Below are 12,456 nucleotides of genomic sequence, written 5' to 3'. Positions count from 1 at the left end.
GGTGCAGTGGCCTGTTAGGGGTCACTGGGTGGTCCTCTGTCCAGTGCGGCATGGGGTGTTTGTCTACCAAGTGCTACGTCTTTTAGAGACTTGGCAAACATACCTACTGTCTGCTTCCTCAGGTGGGAGTGGTCGTGCAGATGCTCTGGGGTGATTGTTGGGTGGTGAGCAACGTGCACGTTCGGGAGTAGGCTACACCCTCTGGTGATGTCAGCGTTGACTTTCTGAATGGTACGGGGATGAAAGTCTTTGCGGGGCAGCAGAGTGGAGATGGTGATGTGGGAGTTGGGGAACCGCTCAGAGGCCCTCTCTGCTACTCTGTTGACCAGGCTGCCTACTCTCTCCTGCTCCTCTCGCAGGTTGTTGGTGCCGGTGTGAATAATGATGTGGCCTGGTGTGCCAAAGTCAGGCTGGGACAGGATGTGGAGTGCATCCTGTGTTTTKGGGCACCATATTTTGCACACCTTGTGTTGGGGGAAGAGTTTATCTTCTTGGATGAATTTCCCATTTGAGTCAATGAGGATGTCCACCTCAGTGGGTTTTACCAGATTACTGCGTTTACGGTCTGGGGCTGGAGTACACGGAGGGGTACATGGAGGGGTGTGTACATGGAGGGATGTGTGGGGGTGTGTCAGGGGGGGCAGAGAGCTTCTCTCTGTAGTAGGTGTCCCCATGTGAGTCTCCTTGTTGACTGGGGGTGTGGGTAAAGTGTTGTCGGTTTGGGGGGGGTTGTGGGTAAAGGTGGGGCAGTGGGGGTGTTAGGGGTGGTGAGGGGTTGCAGCTTCTCTCTGGGAGCGTCTACAGTCTGTTCTCTGTGCTGTAGCACTCTCTTGATGACAGACATCTCCTTTGCCATCTCCTCCTTTACCTGCACCAGCTCTCTCCTCATGGTGGCCTTTACCTACTCAAGCGCTGTGGTAAGGCTCTCTCTCAGCTCCTGGACAGAGTTCTTCAGCTGGGTCCTGCACTGGTTGATCTGGTACTGTAGAGTCTCTGAGTCTGGGCTGGTGGTGGTGTAGCTGGGGGGGCCTCTCCTTCAGCTCAGTAACCCATACCTCTAACAGAGCCAGCCTGTCTCTGTTTAACTCTGTCTCTGTTAATCTTTTCCTCCTGTGTCGATCTTCAGTTGTACAATTTGATTACCTATACATTTTTTGCTAATTTAATCGTGTCAATCTCGCTCTTAACAACAAAAAAGTGATAACAAGTCAGGAGCCGTTCTTCTGCATGACTTCTCTCTCTATCCTCCATGCACCAGGGGCCCCTTGGCTCAGCTTGTTTGTATGAGGCAGGGAAGGAGGGGGGATAGATGTTTGCTCTGGCAACAGGAAGTGAGGGTGGCTTAAGAGCAGACAGAAAAATGCATAGATGCCTGTAGAAAATGTGCTCTGAGGGTATGTTTAGAGATTTGACAATTAGGTTATTCCTCCCACTCATTGCTAACATATTGATGGTGAGAAACTGAAATGGTCAAGACAGTTGTGTCCACCCGACATCTCAAAGAGAAGGGAACATAATTGTAGGGATTACTGCTGATGATGTGTTCAAATCTGTATTACAAAAGCAATGGTCCAACATACAAATACCAATCAAACCTACAATCTTTTTCAAAGACAAATCAGTACAGTGACACATTAATCAATATGTAAAAGTCATGAGGAAATTAGCCACTTCCTTTATTCAGAGAATATCACAAGTCCACATCTAGCTCATATGGCTGAAAAACACCAGTGGTCAGAGATGACAATGCTACAATCCACTGATTGTCACACATCAAAGCTTAATTTAGCGATCATGTGATATGTTGTCTTAATGTTGTTTGTGTTGCCAGGGTAAGATACAGTATATCTGCTACTRTACATGGTCCATTCTAAAAGTGAAAGCTGATATGGATTCCAAAAGAAGTCCGTGGTCAAAGATGACAATGTTACAAACCCCTGAGCATCATGCACTGAGTTTGAAAAGGTTTCATGCAGCAATCATATGTTTGTTGTCTTTATGTTATTTGTGTTGACATGGTATTATTTATCTGCTATATGGCCAGTTATTTCAAAAGCACCAACAACTTCCTCTTTTAACTCCTCTAATGAAAACAAGAAGGGAGTGAGGGGAGAATACTCTGTCTTTTTCCCTTTCCTATGGTTTAATTTACCGTCCCTAACTTAATATTTATCTTTGTGTCTAAGAGAGGAATGAGTATGTTCATTAATTGTGGCAGTTCCGACACTAAACTGCCTTTGTGTGTGTGGGGGGAGATGGAGGGAGGAGGGTGGTCTTAACCCATGTTGGATGCTATTTCCATTTCAGGACGGCCTGACCCTTGCTGAGGGGGGAAAGTTTTTTACTCCCTCTCTCTCTCACTGGAGGAGGAGGAGGAGGGTGTTCACAAATTACATGCAGACTTTCTGCATCAAGTGTCAGCCCTGCAAGAGGAACTTCTCTCTTCCCTCATAGCGTTCTCTCAGCCTGGTGAACTTCTTCACCCTGATGGACCCAAAGAGGAGTGAGTGACTAGCGGAGGTGCAGAAGTTTTTCAGGGGGGAACAGGACACATGGAATATGGCTCACACTGTGAAAACCCCACTGCGGAGGTCCTTCAGTGAGCATGTGAAAGTCTCCACCAACAAGGCTTGGGATGTATTCTGGAAGAGTGCGAGGGAGAAAAGGCTTTGGGGTAAGTGTTGGACTTGACTGTACTTTCACACATTGACCAATTGTTTTGAGTGTGTGGCCACACACACTGCTCTAATGGCTTGTTGACTCAAACTTTGGGCGGGATTCAATCCGTATCGCAGAAGAAACGTGGAAGATCCGCGTTATAGCTTGAATGATATATAAAGGCAATCGTCCCACGTTCGTGGCGAATGCCTTCACGTTAAAAGCTGCATATGTTGGCTCAATCGTAAATTACCTTTACATTTTAGTGCAGAACTTCCACTATACTTCCGTGATACAGATTGAATCCAGCCCTTTAAGTAGTAATGGATCTTCTGGCTTCACTGTTGTATTTACGCATCAATCAATAGTTACATTGACTTGACAGTTGTCTGTCTAACCCATAAATCCCTTATCAAATAATCTTCGCTCTCACCAACACTGGCAATCTCCACACTCCACTCACCTCACAGCTGTATCATGTTAAACCTCTCAGTGTTTCACGCTCCAATCCCAATCCTACATACCATTGAGGTATTTTCCCATGATTGTGTGTCAATCAAAACATGATGTGGAATAATACTAATGAAAAAAACCTCCTGTGTAGCTAGTGCCCTGCAGAGGGGTCAGTGGCCCATGGCCTCTGGTGGGCTGTCAGTGGGGGGAGCTGTCACCGGAGTAGGAGCTTCATGGTTCTCATACAGAGACATGCTGAGATGACCTGGATTCCTCTGTGGGCTTTATGAATTTCAGTGCTTGTGCGTTACGAGTGTGTGCCATGTGTCCATTCGTTATGCTTTCACTCACACATACAACGCTTCAGCATAGTCTTATGAGCTATACGTTGCTTTTCAACACATGCAGATATGCACGCATGCATGCATATGAATGTGCACACACTCGCAAAGCTGTCATTCAAATTCACATCAGTTTCAGCTGTGTGGTGTCATCTCTGAGGTGTCATTGAACTCAAATCCTATGCATCTGATGCCAACAAATGTCTCTTCAGGCTGAGAAATAATATCAGAAAACCAGCTGTGTGTTCATATTGCGGTCCTCTCAACATGTGTGTTGGATTAATGACACCACATAGTGACGTTGGTTAGTTGAGCTCACCCATTGGCTGGGGGTAATTGCACAATGCTAGCTAGCTGTGGCGGTGTGCATATCATTAGGGAACTTGGAATGGCACAGGCACTAGGAAGAGGCTTCCTGCCAGCTCTAACGGGAAAAAGGCCCCCCAAGAGACCTTATGAGCAAAGCTCTTTCTCTCCCTCCATGTTTCTCTATTTCCCTCTCTCTTTCACACTCTTTCTCACTAATTCCTGCATGCATATGATGTTTTATTTATTGCACTCGTCTCTCGCGCTCTCTCTCTCTCTCTGCCCTACTGCAGTGTACATCTCACAAGGAGGAGCCTCTGTCCGTCATACATCACAAACCTGTCCTAATATTTACACCCACACTAAAGAATCATAACTCTGGTCAAATATGGTGTTCCATTCAAACGCCGCAATGCTCATCCAAACAGCACCTCTGCCAGATGTAGTCTATAAACAGCACCTCTGCCAGATGTAGTCTATAAACAGCACCTCTGCCAGATGTAGTCTATAAACAGAACCTCTGCCAGATGTAGTCTATAAAACAGAACCTCTGCAGATGTAGTCTATAAACAAGAACCTCTGCCAGATGTAGTCTATAAAACAGAACCTCTGCCAGATGTAGTCTATAAACAGAACCTCTGCCAGATGAAGTCTAATAAACAGCACCTCTGCCAGATGTAGTCTATAAACAGCACCTCTGCAAGAGTAGTCTATAAACAGCACCTCTGCCAGATGTAGTCTACAAACAGCACCTCTGCCAGATGTAGTCTATAAACAGCACCTCTGCCAGTCAAATGTGATACTGCAAGCGAGGCGTGCGTCATTCCACTGAGTCGCCACAGAGCTTCTCACAAGCCAGAGCCAAAGAAAATAGCATGAACAGCGGAAGAGAGAGGAGCAGGCCTCGCAGGGCTCTGAAGAAAACATCTGGCTGTGGGAAGGCAGGGCTGGATGGTGATGGGGATGTTTGAGGCCATGTGCTTTATCTGCTTTCTGTCAGAGAGGCAGAAGGACGTGGATGGGAGTGGAAGGGGGGGGGGGGGTATGGCCAGCTGGAAAAGCACAGCGCTGGAAGTTTCAGAGAACACCACAGTACATCCACAGTTGAAGTCGGAGTTTACATACACCTCAGCTAAATACATTTAAACTCAGTATTTCACAATTCCTGACATTTAATCCGATTTAAAAATACCCTGTATTAGGTCAGTTGGGATCACACTTTATTTTAAGAATGTGAAATGTCAGATTGATAGTAGAGAGAATTATTTATTTCAGCTTTTATTTCTTTCATCACATTCCCGTGGGTCAGAAGTTTACATACCCTCAATTAGTATTTGGTAGCAATGCCTTTAAATTGTTTAACTTGGGTCAAACGTTTCGGGTAGCCTTCCACAAGCTTCCCACAATAAGTTGGGTGAATTTTGGCCCATTCCCTTGACAAAGCGGGTGTAACTGAGTCAGATTTGTAGGCCTCCTTGCTCGCACACACTTTTTCAGTTCTGCCCACAAATTTCCTATGGGATTGAGGTCAGGGCTTTGTGATGGCCACTCCAATACCTTGACTTTGTTGTCCTTAAGCCATTTTGCCGCAACTTTGGGAGTATGCTTGGGGTCATTGTCCATTTGGAAGACCCATTTGCAACCAAGCTTTAACAACCTGACTGATGTCTTTAGAGGTTGCTTTAATATATCCACATAATTTTCCGTCCTCATGATGTCATCTATTTTGTGAAGTGCACCAATCCCTCCTGCAGCAAAGCACCCCCAACAAATGATGCTGCCACCCCCGTGCTTTACGGTTGGGATGGTGTTCTTCGGCTTGCACGCCTCCCCTTTCTCCTCCAACATAACGATGGTCATTATGGCCAAACAGTTCTATTTTTGTTTCATCAGACCAGAGGACATTTCTCCAAAATGTACGATCTTTGTCCCCATGTGCAGTTGCAAACCGTAGTCTGGCTTTTTTATGGCGGTTTTGGAGCAGTGGTTTCTTTCCTTGCTGAGCGGCCGTTCAGGTTATGGCGATATAGGACTCGTTTTACTGTGGATATCAATACTTTTGTACCTGTTTACTCCAGCATCTTCACAAGGTCCTTCGCTGTTGTTCTGGGATTGATTTGCACTTTTCGCACCAATGTACGTTCATCTCTAGGAAACACAACGCGTCTCCTTTCTGAGCGGTATGACGGCTGCATGGTCCCATGGTGTTTATACTTGCGTACTATTGTTTGTACAGATGAACGTGGTATCTTCAGGTGTTTGGAAATTGCTCCCAAGGATGAACCAGACTTGTGGAGGTCTAAAAAAGAAATTCTGAGGTCTTGGCTGATTTCTTTTGATTTTCCCATGATGTGAAGCAAAGAGGCACTGAGTTTGAAGGTAGGCCTTGAAATACATCCACAGATACACCTCCAAATGACTCAAATGATGTCAATTAGCCTATCAGAACCTTCTAAAGCCATGACATCATTTTCTGGAATTATCCAAGCTGTTTAAAGGCACAGTCAACTTAGTGTATGTAAACTTCTGACCCACTGGAATTGTGATACAGTGAATTATTAGTGAAATAATCTGTCTGTAAACAATTGTTGGAATTGCACAAAGTAGATGTCCTAACCGACTTGCCAAAACTATAGTTTGTTAACAAGAAATTTGTGGAGTGATTGAAAAATGAGTTTTAATGACTCCAACCTAAGTGTATGTAAACTTCCAGACTTCAAATGTATCTTTCTGTTACTGTATCTCGCACATTCCTCTTTTTTCGCTCGGTCCATCTCTTTTTCAGTCTCTTTATTTTTTGGCTTCTTATTTCCTCTCTCAGTTTCTCACCATCAAAATGATAAACTTGGATTAGCTAACACAACGTGCCATTGGAACACAGGAGTGATGGTTGCTGATAATAGGCTTCTATACGCCTATGTAGATATTCCACAGAATATCTGCCGTTTCCAGCTACAATAGTCATTTACAACATTAACAATTTCTACACTGTATTTCTGATCAATTTTATGTTATTTTAATGGACAAAAAATGTGCTTTTCTTTCAAAAACAAGGACATTTCTAAGTGACCCCAAACTTTTGAACGGTAGTGTAGGTCCACTGTTTCTTGAAATGATTAGCACAGCTGTTCACAAAGGTTAATTTGGAAGGGATGTAAATACTGCACACATTTTGCTTTTATAAAAAAGGTAAGGATGCCACCCAGTGTTCTCACTATTGCCCTCTATCTTTGGTAAACACATATATTCAACTGTTTTCTAAAATTCTGTCACTCCGTCTCGTAACTTACTTAACGAAATTGGTACATCCGGACCAAAGCATGTTTGTTAAAAAACAATTATCTTCAGATAACCTCTGAAGTTTATTACATATCTTACCTGCTTCATCAGAAATTAAAGCTCCTTGGTCAGTTCTGTCTCTCAATGTAGAAAAAGCTTTTGATTGACTAGAATGCATAGGAGGTTGGTGGCACCTTAATTGGGGAGGACAGGCTAGTGGTAATGGCTGGAGTGGAATTAGTGGAATGGTATCAAATACATCAAACACATGGTTTGATGCCATTCCATATTCTCCGTTCCAGCCATTATTATGAGCCGTCCTCCCCTCAGCAGCCTCCACTGCTTGAATGGTCATATCTTTGGTTGGTTTATGAACATSTGGGACTTGGCTCCAATTTCATTAATATGATTAAAATACTGTGTGSCAATCCCTCAGCCATAGTAATAACAGGCAATACCTGATCTGTTCTGTTCAGAATAACTAGAAGTATCAGGAAAAGTGATCCTATCAAACCTCTGCTGTTTTTATTATCTATGGAGCCCCTGGCCCAGGCAAATTACACCAATATCTCTCAATTCTAGGAATCACGTCATCTCATTATATGCCGATGATATCTTACTTTATCTAGACAATTTACCGTATCTCAATCCCTCCCAAAAGCTTTGAAGATCATACACAAATGTAGCTTCCTCTCAAGTTAGAAAATAAATCTAACCAAATCTTCCCTGCTGCCACTCAAGACCTCAATGGAGGACTCCATCTGTACTTATGGAATCCCAATTGTTCCCCATTTTAAATATTTGGGAATAGATATATTTCCTTCCTTAGACAGAACCATTTCCAGAAATGTTTACAGAACGCTCAAATCAATTCAATCCGACCTCAGTAAATGGACTAATTTCCAAGTTGCTTTAACCGGAAGAATATCTATTGTGAAAATGAATATATTGCCATGGCTGAATTTTTGTAGTTCAATGTTTCCCTTGTCTCCCCCTTCTGGGTATTGAGATAAAATCCATAGTGCAGTTTCAAAATGTATATTGGAAGATTAGCGAGCCCGGATAAAATTAACAAACTTGCAAAGAGGGAAAGATGTAGGAGGACTATCCGTACCAAACTTTAAATTGTATTTCCAGGCACAAGCATTTCATTCCATCCTGAATAGATTTAGATATGATTCTTCCAGCCCCTAGCTGAGTGTAGACAGAAATACGGTGTCTCCTATTGCCCTGGAAGAGTGGTCTTCACTGATATATCCCTTTACATCTAAAAGTCTAAGCCATTGGGGGGTACAAAAAAAGACAGTCAAAAGATAAATCATAAGGAATAAGGTTTTGAAGTCTCTGTCCTATATCTATGAGAAATATTAAAGCTTAGGACATTTTTTTGACACATATTTAACCAGTTATTTTTGTTGGCACATCCTTCCATTAGTTTGTATGGGTTACCTTCAGACGAGTCTCCTGTGACACTCGTAGAGCAAAACGGGTCGTAGAGCAAAATGGACAACACCATCGTGTTCAGGAGAGACATTAGTTTATGGGCCTGTTTCGGAAGCCACAGACGTTTTCGTGAGAAGATCAATTTTCGGGATATCTCGTGGACTGACAAACACTACTGTAGCTCGGCCACCTTCGACCGCAGATGCCGAAGGGCGACATAGGCGGATGCGTTGGATTGAGACGCAGTACATGCAAAAAAAAATATATATATCTAGCTTATACTGACAGATTTTGATGGGGATTTTTTTATTATGTTCCTTAGATTGATCACATGTGCGTCAATAGACTCTTAAGCATTAAATAATGTAAACTACGCTTTGGTCCTATTATTGCTCACACAATTTTTTTTTTATGTAACTGGTAATCAAAATGGCATGCCCATACTCCAATATTTCACAATAATGTCTTACGATCTGGAGGGCAGCCTTTTGCATCCCCCCAATGGTCCAAATGTGGAATCCGTATCCTTGCGATATCATGGACAATTTGAGAACATTCCAAGATTTGAACAGCACATATACAGTACCAGTCAAAAGTTTGGACACACCTACTCATTCAAGGGTTTTTCTTTATTTTTTACTATTTTCTACATTGTAGAATAATAGTGAAGACATCAACACTATGAAATAACACATATGGAATCCTGTAGTAACCAAAAAAGTGTTAAATCTTCAAAGTAGCCACCCTTTGCCTTGATGACAGATTTGCACACTCTTGGCATTCTCTCAACCAGCATCACCTGGAATGTTTTTCTAACAGTCTTGAAGGAGTTCCCACATATGCTGAGCACTTGTTGGCTGCTTTTCCTTGACTCTGCAGTCCAACTCATCCCAAACCATCTCAATTGGGTTGATGTCGGGTGATTGTGGAGGCCAGATCATCTGATGCAGCACTCCATCACTATCCTTGGTCAAATAGCACTTACACAGCCTGCAGGTGTGTTGGGTCATTTTCCTGTTCAAAAACAAATTATAGTTCCACTAAGCGCAAACCAGATGGGATGGCATATCTCTGCAAAATACTTTGGTAGCCATGCTGGTTAAGTGTGCCTTGAATTCTAAATACATCACTGACAACGTAACCAGCAAAGCACCCCCACACCATCACTCCTCCTCCTCCATGCTTCACGGTGGGAACCACACATGCAGAGATCATCTGTTCACCTACTCTGCGTCTCACAAAGACACGGCAGATTTCCACCCGTCTAATGTCCGTTGCTTGTGTTTCTTGGCCCAAGCAAGTCTCTTCTTCTTATTGGTGTCCTTTAGTAGTGTTTTTTTTAGGCAATTCGACCATGAAGGCCTGATTCACACAGTCTCCTCTGAACAGTTGATGTTGAGATGTGTCTGTTACTTGAACTCTGTGAAGCATTTATTTGGGCTGCAATTTCTGAGGCTGGTAACTCTAATGAACTTATCCTCTGCATCAGAGGTAACTCTGGTTCTACCTTTCCTGAGGTGGTCCTCATGAGAGCCAGTTTCATCATAGCGCTTGATGGTTTTTGCTACTGCACTTGTAGAAACTTTCAAAGTTCTTGAACTGTTCCGTATTGACTGACCTTCATGTCTTAAAGTAATGATGGACTGCCATTTTTCTTTGCTTATTTGAGCTGTTCTTGCCATAATATGGACTTGGTCTTTTACCAAATAGGGCTATCTTCTGTATACCACCTCTACCTTGTAACAACACAACTGATTGKCTCAAACGCATTAAGAAGGAAAGAAATTCCACAAATTAACTTTTAACAAGGCACACCTGTTAATTGAAATGCATTCCAGGTGACTACCTCATGAAGCTGGTTGAGAGAATTCCAAGAGTGTGCAAAGCTGTCATCGAGGCAAAGGGTGGCTACTTTGAAGAATCTCAAATATAAAATATATTTTGATTTGTTTAACACTTTTTTTGGTTACTACAGGATTCCATATGTGTTATTTCATAGTTTTCATGACTTCACTTGTATTCTGCAATGTATAAAATAGTAAAAAAATTCAGATTAATTAATTAATTAACCCCTTGAATGAGTAGGTGTGTCTAAACTTTTGACTGTTACTGTACATTACCAGGCAATTCCTTTTTTTCTATATTTACAACTTAGGTCAGCTAAACTGGCCTATGGAGTCCCTTGGGAACACAACCACCAAACCATCCAATGATGGGAAATAAATTATCTGGGCTCCCAAAAGGACTGATCTCCATAATACGTATATTAACAACTTTTGGAAAGCTCATATTCTGAGCTAGTCATTAATAAAGTAGGGTCCACATATCTAAGTGAATCTTAACAACCTTTTAACTGGAACAAAATATGGAAAAATATGACCTTGGCATCTTTTAATCCTAACCATTAACTTCACAGACTGTATTTAACACCATTGAAAACTTTTACAGTGAAATTAGCTCCAACTCCCAACTGTTCCCCGTGTCCCCTAAATCAAGTAGGCACATTCCTTCATATGATGTGGGAGTGCTTCTGGGACAAATGTTAAATGCTTCTGGGACAAAGTTACAAAATTAATTTAGATGTGCATAAATGTAAATATTGAATGCGTTGCATCTACTGTGATAACTCCTTGAATCTCTCAGTCATTCAAAGRCGATTACTACTGCCAGGCAGTACTGTCACAAACAAGATGTTGGCTCTTAGATGGCAATCACCCCACTCTCTCCCAATTCACCAGTGGATACAGTAATTATTTGAAATTATAACAATAGAATTATCGACAATCTCAGTGGGGGGGACGGACGGAAACATGTCGGGCTAGGGGGAATGGGATGGGGAGTTGGGGGTGTAGGCCCACCTCTTTCCCCCCCTTTTTTTTACAGCCTTACGGTTACATGCAGTATAAACTGTGTAAATTGACATGAATATTGTACTTGTATACTTGTAACCCCCAACCCCCCAAAATACAAAGCAAAAAAACTATTGGAGATGATACGAAACACCAATTTTCTGCCGATCCTTCACTTAGTTTTTAGGCTCAGAAAACTTGGGGGGGCAAAGACCCGCCAGTTGGGGAACCCTGACCTACAGTGTAAGCATGACACTTCATTTAGAGTAAACTTTACTTTTCTTAGTGCTGATGCTGTTACGCTGTTCTCAGTGTAAGAAATACCACCTGTAGTGTTACAGTAAATCATTTTGGGTGTTGTTTCAACACTGTATGGTGTAAAGCCTTATTTGCATTTTTCCCAGGGTGCCTTTTCTTTTTGAGTGAATTGTAGAGTTACCACACATGACTCTATTTGTTAGTGACAGAGACATGGTATTGCTTTTTTTCCTTTTAAAGGCCTGTGGTTTTATAACAAGTGAGTACCTAGAGGAATGCCATAATTAAAATGTAACTATATGCCAGTACAATACATATATCAGATGGCCTAGTTTTACTATAACACAGATGGGACTGTTTTACTCTTCAACGTGTAAAAAACTAAATCTGGTTATTAACACCAACACCGCGGGTTATTTTTTGTATACCACTGAGTGTTACTTTCACTCTTACAGAGTGAATTGAACTCCTGAATCAACACTAGAAATGTTACACTGAAAAATCAACACTGGCCAATTTGTTGTGCAGTGTATAGTATCTATGGCAGGCTCCAGATCTCCAGTCTTTTCCCCTCTCTGAGCTGCCTGCCCGCCTGCCTCATCAGCAGTATTACCTCACTCTGAGAACCAGGGCCATGTGCTCCACCTGTCACTGCCTCCCTGTGCTCAAATGAAAGACTCAGGGGGTAGTAAATGTATGTGGGGAGGGGTTGCATATCTCGGTGTGTGTAGCATATGAAATACTCAAAGGTACTGAGGTGTGTGTATGGGGGTTGGGGAGAGAAGTGTAAGGTGTGTAGTATATAGGAGAGAGAGGAAGAAGTGGGAGTGTGTGTAAGGGGGGTCCAAGGGTTCTTGTTCTGATGCAGA

General features: G+C 42.6%; 1 protein-coding gene across 1 annotated transcript in view; it reads left to right on the top strand.

Annotated features, from left to right (window-relative positions):
- The first annotated feature begins 2,411 nt into the window (after window positions 1-2,411).
- si:dkeyp-23e4.3 (rho GTPase-activating protein 7) overlaps window positions 2,412-12,456 on the top strand; it is a 97,590-nt gene continuing 87,545 nt past the window's right edge. The window contains exon 1 of the mRNA XM_024012807.2: window positions 2,412-2,674. Within this exon, the coding sequence (XP_023868575.1) occupies window positions 2,560-2,674 (115 nt within the window). The 5' untranslated portion in view covers window positions 2,412-2,559. The remainder of the gene's footprint in view (window positions 2,675-12,456) is intronic.

Source organism: Salvelinus sp. IW2-2015, linkage group LG20, assembly GCF_002910315.2.
Source record: "Salvelinus sp. IW2-2015 linkage group LG20, ASM291031v2, whole genome shotgun sequence".
In the NCBI taxonomy this organism is placed as follows: Eukaryota; Metazoa; Chordata; class Actinopteri; order Salmoniformes; family Salmonidae; genus Salvelinus; species Salvelinus sp. IW2-2015.
Note: the sequence above shows the minus strand (reverse complement) of the source record. Positions and strands in the feature narration are given on the sequence as shown.